Below are 19,727 nucleotides of genomic sequence, written 5' to 3' on the forward strand. Positions count from 1 at the left end.
GCACTCTAATAACAAAGTACTCCTGATAGTACTTTATTAGAGTGCTAATACTGTCTGGACCCAGTTCATTTACTATCATAGTAAATTTTAATGACTTCCACATGGTAATATAGTCTGTTGGATGCTGACAGTCACAAATAATTCTCAGGTATTTGTATTCTGTATATCTGCAGGCGTCAGAAACAGCAGCTCTCCAGGAGATCCACGTATCAGGCATCACTAGACTCAGCCACAACAGGCAAAGACAGCACCAAGTTCCGAATCATCAATGAAACAACCAAGGTGAGAGAGAAGTATTTTCTACAGAGAATTATTTGTTTCTATATTAAGTTGGGTTTGAATGAAGTAAATTTCCACAAAGCCTAATCAAAACTATGTATGCTTCAAAAATAAACGTTGTTAGAGAAGCACTGTCATCTTTTTCATATCTACACTAATACTACTTTAAAAGTAATGTGAATATTAACTTACAGATTGCCTGTGTATCACATGCTTTCCTAAATGTTTTACAAATGTTATTTCCTTTTAATTAGTCCTCATGATACAGAAAAGTGACTAGAAAGTCACCTGCTCAAAGTCGTGCAGCTGGTAATCAGAGTTTTCACCTGCAGCTGTCAACTCCATCAAGTACCCATGTTCTGTTTCTGTTACACAGTGTGCAGTTGAGCATGCAGCCTGGGCAAGGTACAGATTCAGGGAGTGTCCAAACCTCAAAATGTGGGTGGGCCAGGGGAGCAAGGGACCAAGTAGTTGAAAACCTAAGTCACAAATGTTCCATCTCTTGAGCTGCTTCACTAGCAGGTCACCCTAGTGATTACATACTGAAAGGATTAGAGCACTATATTAAGTACTTTTTCTCACTTGTCAAGTCACCTTGCTACTTCAGGTGGGCCAGTCACGGAGGAAGTGCTATATGGGCTGAGCCAGGAAGTGGGACTGTGCACAAGTACCCATGCTTCCAGCCTGACCCTCACTTCCAGATCCTCACTGTCTTCTAAGAAGGCTTCTCAAACCAAAATCTGGCTTAATTGGTAGTTCATGTAACTAAAAGACATACTTAAAGCCATGCAATCTAGGTTCCCTAACAGGTGACTGAGACGAAAGCCCCCCTTTCCCTGCAAAGCTGGGAGACATCTTCCTGTGGCATAGTTCCCACCCTGTGGTGCTGCACTGAGGAGCTTCTTGAGGGAAGACAGAATAAAAACTGTTCCACATCAGAGGGTTCTCTATAACATCTGTAAGACCTTTAATTTAGCAAGGGGTTCCAACTTTATTCCCAGAAAGGAGGATCAGTTGCACACTGAGGAAGACTACCTTCCTTACGAAATTTAGAAAATGTAGCTATTTCATAGATGTGGAATTTTCTAACATGCTTTTCTTGCCCGAATTCAAAAGAAGGGCTAAAATCATAGCAACAGTTCTGTGTTCTCTATCCCTGTCCCCAACTTCCAGTTACTTAAGGGTGTATTGTAGTAGCAGTATATTTAGTTCATGTCTCTTAACTACACTGATGGGATGGTTAACCTTTCTCTGAAACCTAGTGCTGCTTTTATGTCACCTATTTTTTTCTGGAGGAATTTGCCCCCCTTGCTTTTTAATGCCTTTGAGTTCTCAGTTCATGGTAGCCCCCTCCCCCCGCCAAAGTCATAGGTCCTCTACAACTGATCCAAGTCTGTAGTAATGATTGTGTTTAGCATAGTTGGATAGCTGTTCATGGGAAAACATGAAGTAGCACGATTTCCTTCCTGGGGAGCCACCTGCCCTTTGCATGTGGTCTAATAGCCTGACACCCAGCCAGACCTCTGTATTCAGAGTCAGCAGAAGCAGTTGGCTCCAGGAAATGCAGGGAGTCCACTAGGAACCTTCCAGGAGTGATAGTCATTAAGCCTGCCACCAGATGTCAAGTACCTTCCTTTTTTCTTTGTTTTTTTGTTTTATGTTTTTTTTGTTCTGGGTTTTTGTTTTGTTTTGTTTTGTTTTATTTTTGTCATTTGGTCATTTTCCTTCCTGTCTCCAGTGTGTCTAAACCCAGATCATTGTAGCTATCCCATAGTCAGGGCAAGAATCACTTTCTATCCTTGGGGAGCCTCAGTATATTGACCATCTGAACATCCACTATCATGAAGACTCATGGTAAAGCAAAGTAAATGAGGCAGAAATACTCTGTGGGCCAAAATGCGAATGTCCATGCGTCTTGATACCAGTGCAGTTAGTGGTGGGTCCCCACACACAACCTTTTACAAAACTGTAGGTCAATTGTCTATACACATCCCTCTTTGGAGCCTGAAAACATGAGAGACAATGCTGTTCAGGTCAGGTGCCAGAACCAGAGCCCACTAGATCTAGATGCCTTCCAAGGAAAGGAAGCCACAGTCCAGGAGGACCCACAGAATCTCAGCACAAGACAGCACATGGCTCAGAAGGGAGCCGAGAAGCCCAACAAGCAAGGGCAGGGTATTCAGGATGTCAGCAACGTGCCTCCCAGGACTGAGAAATTTGAGGACCCCTGGGAACAGACTTCATGTTCAGGTATTAGAAACACTGGGGCTGCATTGAGAATCTGGATGTTTCGATCTCAGGCAAATGTATATGTTTAGGGGGTCACCCTGAAATTCTGGACTGAATTCCAATTTAATGTCTTCCTTGTCACTTGAAGTTGAGATGACTAAGAAGGACTCAGGATTTCATGTCCTCTGTCAGTCTGATAGGGATAATGAGGACCCGGACAGTAATCTCTAAAGTTGTCTGAACCTTATATCCAGCTCACTGTATAGACAAGCAGCCTCCATTTGAGGTGGTTTCTGGGACGAAATGGTGTTTCACGGGAGATTTCACATTAGGGCATGGTATAGGTGTGGTCTGGAGATTTAAAACAAGCTGCACATATCTACTTACTCAGAATGATAGCTTTTTACTTCAGGTTCAGAGGGATAGAGACCAAAGTCTAAGAGGATCATATTCAGCCCACAAGTAGCAGTTCTCAGATTCCACTGATCCAGCAGATTCTGACAAACCTAGCATTCTTAGCGTCTGCCTGCCCCCACACCATCACAACTCTTAAAGCAGTAACTTTGTTGTCAAGATCTGTTGTTAATTTTTGAAATCTTCTTCTCAACCCCCTTCCCCCAATATAAGCAACCAGGACACAGAACCAAGCTTCATTCAACATTGTCTTAGCTCGGGCTGCCATAACAAGATACCATAGACTGGGTATCTTCAACAGGTACTGATTTGCCATAGTTCTAGAGTCTGGAAAATCCAAAATCAGGGTGTCTTTGGGGACCCTTTTCCGGGCTTATAGACTGCCACCTTCTTAGTATATTTTCAGGTAGTGGAGAGAGAGCTAATTCTCTGGTTTCTTCTTCTAAGGGCACTAATCCCATCATAACCCCACCTTCATGACCTTATCGAAACCTTTTCATTTCCCAAAGGCCCCATCTCCAAATACCATCATATTGAGGGGTAGTGCTTCAAAATATGAATTTGGAAATGGGGGAGACACAGTTGAGTTTGCAGCAAACATGGGGGACATGGTCATGTTACAGAACAAGCTGAAGTGTGGCCCTGTGTGTTGTCTCCAGCTCAGGGCATCTAGGCTTTGAAGGAAAGCCAGTTGTAGGTTAAAATGCATCGGTTTTCTCACAGAGGGTCCCAGTATAGTATGTTGCCTATTCCTGATGAAAAAATAATCAGGTAGATATTTGATAAAGAGACTGCCAAAAGAACATCTAAAAAGAAAGCTAACAGTAAAATATTAACTACTATTTAGAGCTGGTTTTTTCTGTTATCAATTTTTTACCTTCAGTGAAAATTTGACCTGGATTGAGAAACAGGGAAGATCTAGTCTTGTGACTTCAGAGCAGAGCAATTTATTCTATCCTCTGAGTCTAGCTAAAAAGCCCTGCTAGCAAGGCTATCTGGAACAGAGCTATGTGTTTGACCTACTTTATATTGCCAATTTTGATGCTTTTTTACGACATGGATGACCTTTTAGCAACATGTTTACTTTCCTTTGCAGCCTGTTTGCAAGTTTTCACCAGAGACTCCTCTTCTGGCAGCATCTCCAAGGATGCAGGGATATCTCTGAACACCTCCATGAAGTTACCCCTTGCCTTTGCCTCTAAGCCTGATGAAAATGGGATTCTGCCCAACCAGCCACCTCCTGAGCACTTGTTAGCCAGTAGCGTTTCTGCAGAAGTGGCCATGAACAGGCAGCTAGTTTGGGAACTAGCCAAACAATCAGAAGCACACCCGGACAGGCTAATTGTCCTTGGGGAATGGGCTAATGCCCAGCGTGAACTTGCCAACATTCTCTGTAGAGAATCAGTGCTTGCAGTAAACCAACTGGCTGCAACAGTGGGAGGGGCTATAGTGCCCTGTGACAATTAACGAACTCTTAGACAGTCCTCTGAATCCTGGGAGATCTTGGTCAACAACTTGCTCACTCTTGTAGGCCTTTTAGATGAATTGTTCCTTAGAGTATAGTGAAGACACCTGGTGCCAGAGGAAAGGCAAGATCTGCATCCATCAAGGAGAAATTGACGGGGTCATAATTTCCATTCCTAATACCCACTGCCATTTTAATATGTGTTCCAGGGCTGTTCTGTTAACTCAGTCACAGTCTCTACTGGTTGTGATTCCCAGTTCTGGGTAAATAACAAATGTCGTTTTAATATAATTGTGATCAGTCCACTACTTGAATACAAAGACAAGTCTGTTTCTACCACCATGGTTTTTACAACCTGATATTTTTGCCCAAGTGGCCAAAAATAACAACAATAAACCAGATTTATGGATGACAGACTACCAGGTTTTGTTTTTATTAAGTATGAAAGAAATAATATAGGAAAAGAGAATTAATACTCTTTCCCAGACTATGAGAAATGAGCCTCTGAATAAAGCTTTATGAAAAACCACATGGAGATTTGTAGTATTAAAAGGAACCTCTAAAATGGATTCCTTTCTCTTGAGGATTTATCTCTTTTTCTCTGTATAGGTGGACATTCATAGATTTTAAATATTTTTAAAGGAGCAAAGTCCATACTGTGTCATTATTTAAAATGCTCAGTTACATGTTTCTTCACTTGTTTTACATAAATCCATCGTGCTGCAATTTGAGTCTAACTCCTAGTTTACCAGTTTAACATATCTTTTCATTGTCATTTCCAGTCATCACTAACAGGAGGAAGAGATTCCATCATTTATTTGTATATTACTTTTCCATAAATGTCCAGACAGGGTAAGAAGAGGAATATAGAGAAATTCTTAATGTGTTAGAGAGAAGAAAGTAACATTCATGTCTATGCTTTTTGACATGAGCAATGTTTCGGTGGAAGAGTAGGGCAATAACTGGCAATTGAGAAACCCCGAGAAGTGGTTTTTAAACCATCAACCACAGAGCCCAGGTCTCCATGGCGGTGTCTCAGGGCTCGATTCAGGGAGGGGCTCAAAGTTAGGGGCTCCGAGCCACTCCCTACTGTTTTTAACCCAAGTAGCTTTATTTATTGGAGTTCTGAACATCTTTTGCTGTTTAAAAAAAAAAAAGTTTTGGGGCGCCTGGGTGGCACAGCGGTTAAGCGTCTGCCTTCGGCTCAGGGCGTGATCCCGGCGTTATGGGATCGAGCCCCACATCGGGCTCCTCCGCTATGAGCCTGCTTCTTCCTCTCCCACTCCCCCTGCTTGTGTTCTCTCTCTCGCTGGCTGTCTCTGTCCTGTCGAATAAATAAATAAAATCTTTAAAAAAATTAAAAAATTAAAAAATTAAAAAAAAATAAAAAATAAATAAAAATAAAAAAGTTTTTAAGTCAATAAAAACGGCATGAGCCAGATCATAGAAACAAAACCTACTAATGTCTAAGGTGATGATATGCTTGGAACATGAAAGCCATGTTGGTAATGGTAGGAGATACTAATGAATCTGAACATCAGCCTTGAAAAGGATTACCTATTAGAAAAAATCACTTGCTTAATTGTGCTAAAATGAAAACAAAATGGAGCTTTGACTCTGATTTGTGTGTTTGGTTGTAAAACATCATTATGGTAAGAGTAAAAGCAGGGTTATTAACTGCCTCCTTCTATAATTAGGATTCCTTCCTGAGCTGCAGCCTCAAGAACAGAACATACAGACCAATCTTTGGTTTAAAAAAAAAAATTGTTCTTAAAAAGAACTATTTTACTAGAACCGGGAGGATCTCTGAGCGCAGAAACTAGGTGCATTTGTTCTTCCTACGGAGGCAGCTGGTGTGCCCTCTGCTTAGGATCTTCTTGCTCCTTTTGCCTACCCAGAGTCCTGCTAATCCCTGAAGGTCCTGCTCCTCCAGCGACAGCCCAGAACCCCTCTCCTCACAGTCATCATCAACATTCCCTCTTGTTCTCCCGCAGCACCGTCCTTGTCCTTCTGCCTCAGCGCTTACAGCATGCTCTGTGTTTACTGTGTTTCGTTTCTAAATCGCAATTTCCCTCTAGGAGTTTAGTCATCTTTTTCACAGCACATCACAATATTAGATGCCAAATAAATGTTAGTTGAATTTGAGAGAACAATGGAAATAGAGGTCTCACTTAGGAGATAACGCATAATCTAACAGAATTTCAACTTTAATTGTATTTGAGCACATTTTTAAATCTTAGGATTCTGATGGCACACTTGAAGTAATTAAATTTACAAAAAAACGCTAAACATGAAAGGAATAATTACAGTATGATTAGGGTGGGGGAAGGATGATGCCGGTCCAAGAGTATAAACTTCCAGCTGTACATAAAATAAGTTCTGGGGATTCTCCTGTACAGCATAGTGATTAATAATACTCTACTATATACTTGAAAGTTGCTAAATGAGTAGATCTTAAATGTTCTCATCACATTACGTGATCTAATGCAATTGTTAGCTAATGCTACAGTGGTAATCATCTTGCGATATGTAAGTATCAAATCAACACGATGTACACCTTAAATTTTTACAACATTATGTGTCAATTATATCTCAATAAAGCTAGAAAAATAATTATGCTATGCTCACTACTACTCTACTATAACCCTACTTTAAGAATTATCTGTAAAAGCAGCCGCAGCCACAGTACTTTTTACCTGGTCACTCTTAAGTGTCATGTCACCGCTTAAGTGCCCTGACTACTTTCCTGTATTTCCAAGAGACAAAGTTCCAGAAAAAAAAAAAAATTTTTTTTAGCGCTGTGATAGTCTCCCTGCTTCCTATCTTACTTGCACCACACTGTACATGCTCTCCACTAGGTCACGCAGCCTGCCCAGCTTAGCCTTTCATTGAACAGATGTTACAGTAACAATACGTGTACCCAAGTGTAACCAGACTTTGGCATCACATGAAGGATTTAATGAAAGATTTGCTATCAATCACTGCTATAGGCACAGTGGTTGAAAACTGTCAAAATATTTCTCCGATCAAGCTTTTTTGAGAAAGACTAGAGCTCTGTGTTGGAGTTGCTTGCTATCACTCAGCATTCTAAATGATTTGGGGAGAGGAGTCTCATCTAACATTGGCAGGTGATACTTTATACTTTTGGGTCCTTTATTTGGCAGAGAGAGTTGGTAAAGTGAATCATAAAGTAGATTATATTTCTATAAGATAAGCATGGAGGTTTGGAAGCTTGGGCACATTTGACCCCTTTTTAAAACTGCCTGTTAGAGTAAATCAAAGGGGAACAACAGGTTAGAAAAGCAAATTCTCAGGTGGAGCCCCAGAGCCATACCTTAAGAATCGGTAGAATAATAGAATGTTCCATAGGCTGGGTGCCCATTGAAATCTCTAAGGAATTGCAGAAGGCACTGAAAAATGGGCAGGTTCATTGAAATGCCCAACGACTGCAGAATACCTATGAAGAGAAAACTTGTCATATGAAACTAAGATACTACTTGGTCTCTTCCACCATTCTCAAGTAAACTGGATTTTCTAACTACATTTGGAAAACAAAAGCCCATGAGATCCTAGATATTTTTTATTAAAGATCCATGTCTTATTCTAATGTATATATGAATTATAATAAAGATGACTGCATATTAAAAAATACATGTTTCTCTGATCTAGATGTCTCAAGGTAGCCACTTCTATTCTCTTGAGGTTTGTTGTTGTTTTGTGTTTTATTTCTCAAATCCTATATTCTCTATAATTCTGTGTTGCTTCCATGTCCCACTGTGGGCAGAATTTTACCTAAATTCCCCAGCCTCTTAAGAAAGCTGAGAGTATCCCAACCTCTTGCGAAAGTTCCCCAAGCCTTATTCCCAGGTATACAGGAAATGCCTTGACTTCAGTACAGCAAGGCTTAATCATCTATCCTAGGGAACCCCAGTGACCACTCTTATTCTCTATTCCTTTCCATTCTGTGGCTTGTTATTCTTCATCTTTCATTCAGCTGGTATGCAGTTGTCCTAGTTTTAACACCAAGCTCTTAAGATAGCTGCAGTTTGTCATAGATACAGGGCCATAGGTCCCAGCTATGGCCTTTCCAAGAGCAGTTTCAGTTTATGCCCGTCATTCAGTATAATTATTAATAAAGACCTCTGTCATCCTTAAAGTTCCTGGTATGGACAATTATATGTTTGCCTAGCCATAGAACACAAAGAAGGTATTTCTGGCTCTACCGCAGGTATAGCCAAACAAGTACAAAGATTAGGGAGCATTTTCCTTCATGATTCCCAGTGTTCTCCAGTGTACTTGGCCTATAATAATTCAAACATATCTTCTTTTTTTAAGGATTTCATTTATTTGAGAGAGAGAGGGAGGAAGAAGCACGAGCAGGGGGAGAGGGCAGAGGGAGAAGCAGACTCCCTCCCAGCAAGGCCCTCCGGGATCATGACCTGAGCCAGAGGCAGATGCTTAACCAACTGAGCCACCCAGGAGCCCCAAACGTAGTTTCTAATTATTGCAATTTGCCTGTAGAACTGACCATCACTGGGGTAATAACCTATTGAAACTAATCTGGTGTCTGTTCCCAGGTTCCTCTTCTGGCTGAAGTTTATGGTATAGAGGGAAATATTTTCAGGCTTAAAATCAATGAAGAAACTCCCCTGAAACCCAGATATGAAGTTCCCGATGTCCTCACAAGCAAGCCCAGCACTGTAAGGTAAGTCAAGGAACAAGAGATCTTGGATACACCCTCATTATAGGCTTTTATCATACCTTCAGTAGCAGATTTTGTATGTGCCTCCTGTTTTCTCTGTTCAAAGCTACGATCATTTGCCGAATTCATTTTCAGTGATTTGGGAATAAATTTATCCATTTTGTATGTTATCCATTCCGTCTTCTCTTCCTCCACCATGTGCTTTATTAGCACTTATAAATGAGAGGCAGAGCTTCTGATCCCTGCTGTCCTTTTCACAAAGAAAAGGATTCATCAACCAGACTTTAGGAACAAGCAGAAGCAGAGCTATTTAATTTACTCAGATTAGCAGCAGGGCTCCAGAGATCTAATGCACTAGCCAGACTCTTGTGCTTACCATAATTTATACAGTTAGGCTGGCTCACTTTTAATTAAGGGAGTCTCAGAAGTCTAGCATGTAATTTGATTTAGAGTCAGAGATAAATTAATAGTCAGCGTCTAGGTGAGAAAAAAAAATCTCTGGGGATTAAAAAGCATTTTCCATATACCTGCGGCATCTTCAGTTCTCAGCACACTTTCCAGTGATATTTCAACTTTGTTCTGTGGTTGATTCCTATTGTTTTTTCATAATATTTCACCAAGGGAATATAAGATTATGCCAGATGCTTTAATTTTCATTATATCATTATCATAGCTTTATGTAGATGATTTTTTCCATAAAAAACTTAATAAAGTCAATAAATTATAAGGAGAAATTATTTTAATTATAGAATCATCATAAATTCTTAATAGGTCTATTCATTGAGCTGCTACTATATGCTAAGAACTTGGGAAATAGGAATTTAAAAGAGACTGTTCTTAAGACTTTGCAATTTGTGTGCATACTTGGTTTATGCACACACGTGTGTGAGTGTGTGTGTGTGTGTGTGTATTTGGTCACAGTATATTATTTTTTACTCTCCTGGAGGATTCACTTTACTGGTAGATCCTTTAACATTTTTTCATCTGTGTTCTTAAGTAAAATTTATCCGTACTTTTCTTTTTCTGTGTTATCGTTGCCATGTTTTGCGGTCAGGGTGATAACTAGCTTTGTGTAGTAAATATGGCATATTATGCTTCTGTTCCAACCTCATTCTAGGGCACCTTTGGCTACTGCAGTAACTAGAGAGCTAAAAACTACATTCTTTCATCTCCCATATTCCCGTGCAGCTACTTTCTGGTAAATTCAGGTTCTACCGATCAGATGCACTTACAGGGATCTTGATTTCAGAACTGAGCTTCCCAGTTTGGTAGTGTGGATTTGGCAGCCATAGAATGTCTCTAGAGGCACACTAGAGAGGGCGGTAGTCTCCTGATCTCTGGACCTAGCGTGGCATGGTCTTGGAGCCCAGCAGTTGCCATAGTGACTTCTGATTATCCAGCTTCCAGATTCTAGCTGCAGTAGAAGTTCCATTGACCATACAGTTATGCAGTATTGTTTTGCGGGTCATTACTATTACCTTAACACTTCCCATGATGTTGTAAGCTCCTAATTCCCCCCTATTAAATCACCTATTTTCTACTTAGAATAGCCAGAGTTTTTTCTTTAACCTACAGTTGACTCTTGGTTGATATAGTCTTTAGTATCAGAAGTGAGTTATAGGCAATAAACCCTCCAGGATGGGAATATGAGATTGGTTAGCTGATTTGGCTGGATTTGAAGAGAACAAGGACCTGATTATCATCAAACGATGAGATAGTGTTACGGACTGAATCGCCCCCCCAACTAAACTCATTTGTTGAAACCCTAACCTCCTGTACCTCAGAATGTGACTATATTTAAAGGTATGGCCTTTGAAGAGGTAACTAAGTTAAAGTGGGGTCCTTAGAGTAGACTCTTCAATATGACTTGTGTCGCATAAAAAGAGGAGATTAGGACACAACTATCACAGACAGAGGGATGACTGTGTGAGGACATAGCAAGAAGGCTACCTGAAAGCCAAGGAGAAAGGTCTCAGAAGAATCCAAACCCACTGGCACTTTGATCTTGGACTTCCAGCCTCTAGAATTTTGAGAAAATAAATTTCTGTAGTTTAAGCTACCCAGCATGGCATTTGTTGTGGCAGACCTAGCAAGCTAATACAACTAGCATAAACCACAGCATTCCATGGCAGAGTTACTTAAATTACTACCTGTGGTCAACTGAAATGAAGTGCGTATTGAAAGTATGGCCCCTGCAGAGCAAGCAATAGGGCATAGCATAGCGTGACTGTCATAAAGAACTCAAAACTCCAAAGTGACCTCGTATTAACTTAACTGAAGAACTTAAAGAAAGAGAAGTACAGTCTCGGGTTTTAAATTCTTACCTCAGGCATTGTCAGAAACCAAATAAGTTTTTATGACAATCCTAAAAGTCTCTCATATCTCTTGTTGCTGCCGAATCCTTATAGCTGAAAATCAGATACAGAGTTTGATTCTGTGGTTCGCTATATTAGACCATGAGTTTAATTCACAGCCTCAACAGTTCTGTGAATTTAGGGCACTAACTGGGAAAAGGGAAAACTAAATAGCAACATTTGGGAAGATTTGAATAACTGAATACCCAAACCTCAGAATTCCACCAAGCCTCCTGTTCCAGCAGAAGCAGCTCCTTTTCCTCTTACAAAGCTGATCCTACCTTGTTGGACACCCTGTGTTGATATATTGTGCAGGGGGATTCCTGTGCTCCTTGTGCCTCATCCCTACTGCTCTTCACAGCCTTTATTTTATTTTTTTTTTTTTAGATTTTATTTATTTGAGAGAGAGAGAGAGGAGAGTGGGGGTAGAGGGGCAGAGGGAGAAAGAGAAGCAGGCTCCCTACCGAACACAGAGCCTGACATGGGGCTCGATCCCAGGACCTGGAATCATGACCTGAGCTGAAGGCAGATGCTTAACCGACTGAGCCAGCCCCACCCCCCGCCACTTCGCGGCTTTTAAAACCACTATCAGAGCCCAGCATGCCTAGGGAGCTTATTATAGTCAAACCGTACACCTGAAGAATTACAAGATTTTCTATTGGCAAAAACCTGGGATATGGATGAAAATGATTTCTGAGGGGCTCCTAGACTGAATTGAATTTATTGACATGAGTACATGTACCAGAGAATCTGGATTTGATATGCTAGCTTGGACAGCTGGGAGTGGATCTAATTATTTGCTTGGTTGGTTAATTATAATCTGTATTCAGCTGTGGACTCTGCTGAATGAAGTTGAGATCCCAGAAATTTCTTTGGCACAGAGTAGAAGAAATGACCCATAGACTTAGGGAGGTAAAGATGTTGAAGTGGATATATCATACTCAACAGCTCATCTAGCCCTTGATTTTGTTCTCCAAGAGGATCCAAAAGATACTCCCTTCACTGAGAAATAAATTGGTAAGGGAACACTTGGAAAGCCTTGTAGTGAGTGAGTGTCTTTTATGAGCTAGACATAGTGGTGAGAAGTGATGCCATCAAAATGTGCTCCCTGAGGGGTGCCTGAATGGTTAAGTGTCTGCCTTGGGCTCTGGTCCTGATCTCAGGGTCCTGAGATAGAGCCTCAAGTCAGGGCAGGATCCCTGCTCAGCAGGGAGTCTGCTTCTCTCTCTCCTTCTGCCCCTCCCCTCCCACTTCCCCTCCCCTTGCTCACGCTAATAAATAAATAAAAATTTTAAAAAATGGGCTCCCTGATTTCAGTGAAGATGATGAGACTCCAGGTGGCAGAATCAAAGTAGCAGCATGTAGTTAAAGACAAGGTGAACATATTTTCATAATGTGCAGCAGGGTCTGTACCCAAAATGGTTTAACTCTTGGGCCAGTGAACAATGTACCAAAGGGTCCATTGGACTGAAATAGATGTACTAAGGTGAAACAACTGAAAGAACTCCTTTTAGGTTTGATGAACAGTGAGATACAACCTCTCACCCAACTCCAGACAGTTTCCAGAACCCAGGCATCTTGCTTGAGGGGGAGGCCTAGAATCCATGGAGTAGGACTTGATAAGGATATAATAAGAACATAAAATATCCCACCTCACCTTCCCTAAAGAGGCATGTGACCATTTACCAGGGTGACTATGCACCAAGAAGAGAAATATCTGAGGGATTTTAAGTGCTGCCTGTGAGCTTACATAATTCCTGGGGATCCAGAATATCCTAACAGTCTACCTGTCAAACTGGGGACTGATGGGAGTCAGGAGAGATTCCATCTCACTGTGGACTCAGTGGGTCAAAATCCAATCTAGGTTATTTCCTTAATTTCTGAGTGTATGGTTGGGATGAGAGAGAAAAACAAAGTGTTCAGTGCACCAAAGTGTTACTAGACTGTCCAGACCAAGGTAATGATGATGACGGCTAACATTTATTGAGTGCTTATTATGTGCCAGCCACTGCCAAGTGCTTTGTGTGCGTGATCTCATTTAATTCTTCCCGGAAGCTCTATTTGTTCTTCCTTTTATTATTTCTACTTTATAAATGAGGAAACTGAGAACTGGATAGACTCATTAATTTGTCCAAAGTTATGCACCTAGTGCATGATAGAGCTATGTTCAGTCCAGGCTTTCTGACACCAAAACCCATGCTCTCAATTACTGCTTTTCCATTGCCTTATCTATGCTACGTCACATGAATATTGATTTACAAATTCTGTTTTTTTTTTAGAGAGAGAGCTCATATGGGGTGGCAGGGTGAGGAGGAGCAGAGGGTGAGGCAGAGAGAATCTCAGGCTGACTCCTCACCCAGCATGGAGCCCAACACAGCACTCGATCTCACAACCCTGAGATCATGACCTGAGCTGAAATCAAGAGCCAGGCGCTTAACTGACTGAGGCACCCAGGCTCCCCATTTACGCATTAATTTGAACTGAGAATCACATTGAGCCATGTAAACCTGTTTTTCTCTTCTTGTTTTATTTTCTAGGTTGATTTCATGTGCAGGGGATGCAGATAGTCTGGTACTGGCAGATGGAAAAGGAGATCTGAAGTGTCATATCACAGCAAACCCATTCAAGATAGATTTGGTGTCTGAAGAAGAGGTTGTGATGAGCATAAACTCCCTGGGCCAATTGTACTTTGAGCACCTGCAGATTCCTCTCAAGCAAAGGTATTGTTGCACATTACTTGACATACAAAGAACTACAGAAAACCTGATTGTGATTACTAATTGCCTAAATAGTTGACGTATCGCCATGGAAAACTGGTTGCCTTATTTGCTGAAATATTGTTCTGAGATATTTCATCTTTTCACCTGTGCAAGTAAATGCAGGCTTGGTGACAAGAATTATTCCCAGACTTTTGCAACTTGATACTCTTTAACATATCCTATGTGTTTAACTGATGGCATTCTCTATGCTCTACAACCCTAAAAACACTGTGTTGAGCCTTGATAAAGGTTTTTTTTTTTAAGATTTTATTTATTTATTTGACAGAGAGAGAGGGGACACAAGCAGAGGGAGTGGGAGAGGGAGAAGCAGGCTTCCCACTGAGCAGGGAGCCCGATGGATGCGGGGCTTGATCCCAGGACCCTGGGGTCATGACCTGAGCCGAAGGCAGAAGTTTAATGACTGAGCCATTCAGGCGCCCCAAGACTTGATAAATGTTAATGTGAACTGACATGTCTTCAGAATTTCACTTTATCCCCTTACAATTACTTGAGTTACCTTACACTTGAATACTTGTCCAAGAATTTTCGGTAAACAGTCACTTGATCAAAGCTGTTTGTGTGGGGGTGACATGAACTAGGAGGTTACGTAATAAGGGGAAATTCTTCTTCCATTTTTTCCACTGTTGTTTTTTAATTCCCCAGTCTGTACTTTCTACTTTTGTCCTAATAATGAACATCTTATGTAATCTGTAGAAAACATTCAACATTCATTATTCTCACATAGTGATTTTTTCTGGGTTTCAACTTATTTATTTTTTTATATATAAAAATCTTATTTTCTTATTACAGAAATAGCTGTTCATTGTAGGAAAAATAGAAAATATTGAAAAGAAAAATTTAAATACCTGTAATACTGCCACTTGTTAGTATATTCAGTTATTTTTTTTAACTGAAAAATACTGATTGCATAACAAATACCTGTATACCCAGTACCCGGGTTATTTATATTTAAAATATTTTTTTCTTTTAATAAACTCCCATATTTTTGTTTGAGAGGTGATATCTAAGTTGGGCCGTAATATTTTTATTTATTTTTTGGATAAGCACATGCTGCAAAGGGCTATATAGTGAAAAGTCTCACTCGCCATTTGTCCTTGAGCAACCCAGTTCCATCCTTGAAAAAGTAATCAGTGTTTCTGGTTTTTTGTGTATTCTTCCAGAGATAATTCATGCTTATACAGTAGAATACATATGTGCTTTGTTTTTTCCTTTCTTGACACACATGATACCGCCTTTACTCGTTATTCTGCACTTTGCTGTTTTTCCTTTACCAATGTGGTAGTTCCTAATTTCTTTAAAGCAGCTATATAGTTTCTATTGTATGGTTACACCATGATTCATTTAGGAAATTCCCTCTTGATGGACTTTAAAATTATTTCTAATCTTGTTTTACAACTACTTACTTCATGGATAACTTTGTATATGCGTCATTTGCATACATGCAAGTACATCCATAGACTAGAGTCATAGAAGTATAGTTGCGGACCAGATGGTTTGTGAATCTGTGATTCTGACCACGCTGCCAAATTACCTTCCGTAGAGGTTGTGTGCTAGTTCATATTCCCAGCATGTACGTTTGTGTTGTGAAAATCAGATTATCCACCTGGAAAAAATTTTAAGTTGGATCCAAACCTCACAACATTAGCAAAAATTAATCCCAGATGAAAAAAATTACACATTAAAAAAAAACCATAAAAAGAGGCAAAATCAAGATGGCGGTGTAGGAAGATCTTGAGCTCGTCTCCTCAAACACACACATCAAAATCTACAACTACATATAGAAAACTCTCTCTGAGGGGCGCCTGGGTGGCTCAGTCAGTTAAGTGGCTGACTCTGGATTTCAGCTTAGATCTTGGTCTCAGTGTCGTGAGTTCAAGCCCCACACTGGGCTCCATGCTGGGCGTGGAACCTACTTTAAAAGAAAAGAAAGAAAACTATCTCTGAGAAGGAACTAAAGACTAGCAAAACAGATCATACACAACTAAGGATATACAGAAAAAAACACATCAAGATGGGTCAGAGGAGCAGAGACATGGTTTAGTCAGGTCCCACACCCCCAGTGCAGCAACCCACAAGTGGAAGGCTGTCACAACTGTAGACGCCTGCCCTGAGGAACAGGGGTTCTGAGCCCCACATCAGGCTCCATATCCCAGGGAACCTGCACCAGGAAGATGACCTCCCGTAATGTCTGGCTTTGAAACCAACAGTTCTTGTGTCCAGGAGAGTCAGAGGGCAGTAGGGAACTGAGACTCTGCTCTTAAATGGCACGTGCACAGTCACACTTGGCTTTGAGTCCCAGCACAAAGGCAACCACTTGAAAAACGCCTGGGTTACATGCGAAGGAGATCCATTGACTAATTTTAGGGCATGTGCCAGAATGGCAGGAATCTGTTGGAATGTCCTCCAGGGACAGATGCACTGGTGGGTATGCTTCTCCCTTGCTGGCCCAGCATCAGGGGGGTGTCATTTCTGGCACTGTATCTGCTGTGCTAGTGCCACTCACGCTGCCCCATGTTCCCCTGCAGACTTGCTCCACCCAAGCCACCTCCCAGCCTGGACCCCCTCCCAAGTGTCTCTGCGCCCTGGCATTCCCGGTGGGAGCCTCTGGCTAGCATTAGTGCTCCTCCTAAGCAGCCTTCAACCACAGCACTTGCAGCGGGCAGCCTTAGCACCAGAACCCCTCCTAAGCACCTCCACCCTGTAGAACACCTACAGCAATCACTGCTGGACCCCTCAGCAAGCCATGCAGGAGACATGCCCACCCACCAGTGCACCCACAGCTGTCATAGCCAGGCCTCACAGCCAGCCATGCCAGGGACCAGTCCCACACACCAGCATATCCACAGCAGTCACAACCAGGCCTCTCAGTCGGATGGGCCAGGGGCTAGCCCCATTAACAAGCATGACCACAGCAGTCAGAGTCAGACCCACCGACAGTCATGCTGGAGGAGAGCCCCACACACCTGTGAGTCTGCACCAGTTGCAACCCAGTGACTACAGAAAGGTGCACACAGCCCACGTGGGGAACACTCTTGGGGCACCCGACTGGGGTGGCTAGAGGGTTTGTGCTACTGGGCTCACGGGACACCTTCTGCATAAAGCCTCTCCTTCAAGATCAGGAGATGTGACTACCTAATACATAGAAACAGAAACTTAGGCAAAATTAGGAGGTAGAAGACTATGTTCCAAATGAAAGAACAAGACAAAACTTCAGAAAAAGAACTAAAGAAACAGAGATAAGCAATCTAACAGATAAAGAATTTATTGGTCATAAAGATGCTCACCAAACTCAGGAGAAGAACGGATGAAGACAGTGAAAACTTCAACAAGGAGGTAAAAATACAAAAAGAACCCATCAGCTGAAGGATGCAGTAACTGAAGTGAAAAATACGTGAGGGAATCAACAGCACATTAAATGATGCGGAAGAACAGATCAGCAGTCTGAAGACAGGGCCTGTAAATCACCCAGTCAGAGCAGCAGAAAGAAAAGGAATTGTTTTATTTTATTTTTATTTTTTGAATGGAAAGAAACTTTATTTTTCCAGCTTAAATGAGAAATCACTGACATATATTGCCGTCTGGCTTAAGGTGTACGGCATGGTTTAATTTACATGTTGTGAAATGATTATCACACGAGGTTTAATTAACATCCACCATCTTATCTAGACACCATAAAAAGAAAAATTCCTCCTCGAGATGAGAACTCCTGGGATCTATTCTTGTAACAACTGTCCTATTTATCACACAGCAGTGTTAGCTGTATCGTCATGTCGTACGGACATCCCTAGTCCTTATTTATCTTACAACTGCAAGTTTGTTCTTTTCGACCACCTTCATCTAATGCTCCTTCTCCCCACCTCTGGTAACCACAAATCTGATCTCTTTTTCTATGAGTTTGGTGGTTTTTTAAATTAAATCACATATAAATGAGATCATACAGTATTTCTCTCTGTCTGACTTGATGTGATGTATGGATCTTGAACACATTGTGCTAAAGAATTTTTTTAAATGAAGATAGTTTCAGGGACCACTGGGACATCATACTAACATTCACATTTTATGGGGTCCCAGAAGGAGAAGAGAGAGAGAAAAAAAGGGACAGGAACCCTATTTAAAGAAATAATGGGGGCACCTGGGTGGCTAAAGTCAGTTAAGCATCTGACTTTGGCTCAGGTCGTGATCTCAGGGTGCTGGGGTTGAGCGAGCCCTGTGTTGGGCCCTGCGCTCAGCAGGGAGTCCGCTTCCTCTTCTCCCTCTGGGTCCCTCCCCCAACTCATTCTTTCTCTCTCTCTCTCAAATAAATAAAATCTTTTTTTAAAAAAAGAAATAGTGGCAGAAAACTTCTCTAATCTCCTGAAAGAAACAGACATCCAAGTCCAGAAAGCACAGAGAGACCCAAATAAGATGAACCCAAAGAGACCCACACCAAGACACATAACAGTGGAAGTATCAATAGTTAAAGATGAGGAAATCTTAAAAGCAGCAAGGGAAAAGCTAATTACATACAAGGGAATCCCCTAAACTTGATAGGCCAGAAGGGAGTGATGCTATATATTCAAAGTGCTGATAGGAGAAAAATTTACAACTAAGAATACTTTACCTGGCAAGGTTATCCTTCAGAATTGAAGGAGAAATAAAGGGTTTCCAAAATAAGCAAAAGCTAAAGGAGTTCATCAACACGAAACCAGCCTTCCAAGAAATGTTAAAGGGATTTCCTTAAATGGAAAAGAAAAGTCCATAACTAGAAATAAGAAAATTATGCAAGAAAAAATCTCACTGGTAAAGACACACATATAATAAAGGTGGTGGTTCAACCACCTGCATAGCTTGTACAAGGTTAAAAGACAAAAGTATTAAAACCATCTAGACCTACAATAATTAGTCAAGGGATACACAAAATAATAAGATGTAAAATATGACATTGAAAACATAAAACATGGTGTGGGAGGAGTAAAAATGTAGTGCATTTAGAATATGCTTGAATTTAAGTGACCAAGCAGACTTTGAAACAATGACTGTAACAAGAGACAAGGCCATCACATAATGATAAAGGGAAAGACCCAACAAGAAATGACACATTAGACCAGATGAACTTTATACACCATACATGCACGTATAGACATTCCATCCCAAACCAGCAGAATATACATTCTTTTCAAGTGGACATGGAACATTCTCCAGTTTAGATCACATATTAAGCCACAAAACAAGTCTCAATAAATTTAAGAAGGTTGAAATCTTTATCAAGCATATTTTTCAATTATAATGTTAAGGAGCTAGAAATCAAGTACAAGAAGAAAACTGGAAAATAAAAAAACCCACAAACATGTGGAGGCTAAACAACATACCACGAAACAACTAATATGTCAACAAATAAAGAGGAAGTAAAAAAAATACGTAGAAACAAATGCAAGTGGAAACACGGTAGTCCAAAATCTGTGGGTTGCAACAAAAGTAGTTTTAACAGGGAAGTTTATTGCAACACAGGCCTACCTCATTTGAGA

General features: G+C 41.0%; 1 protein-coding gene across 4 annotated transcripts in view; it reads left to right on the forward strand.

Moving 5' to 3' along the window:
* The window catches only part of GANC (glucosidase alpha, neutral C), a 70,596-nt gene that overhangs the window by 3,749 nt on the left and 47,120 nt on the right, over positions 1-19,727 (forward strand). For 2 of the 4 annotated variants that reach the window (XR_006412067.3, XM_026479934.4), the window contains exons 4-6: positions 174-282; positions 8,965-9,092; positions 13,981-14,163. Coding sequence is in view for 2 of the 4 variants with exons in the window: in XM_026479934.4 (XP_026335719.2) it covers positions 174-282; positions 8,965-9,092; positions 13,981-14,163 (420 nt within the window). In the remaining 2 variants the exon portion in view is untranslated. Of the gene's footprint in view, positions 1-173; positions 283-4,018; positions 4,797-5,723; positions 8,878-8,964; positions 9,093-13,980; positions 14,164-19,727 lie in introns of those variants that run through there. The other 2 variants (XR_008957112.1, XM_044392476.3) reach the window with 2 other exon arrangements.

Source organism: Ursus arctos, unplaced genomic scaffold (genome assembly GCF_023065955.2).
Source record: "Ursus arctos isolate Adak ecotype North America unplaced genomic scaffold, UrsArc2.0 scaffold_36, whole genome shotgun sequence".
Classification (NCBI taxonomy): Eukaryota; Metazoa; Chordata; class Mammalia; order Carnivora; family Ursidae; genus Ursus; species Ursus arctos.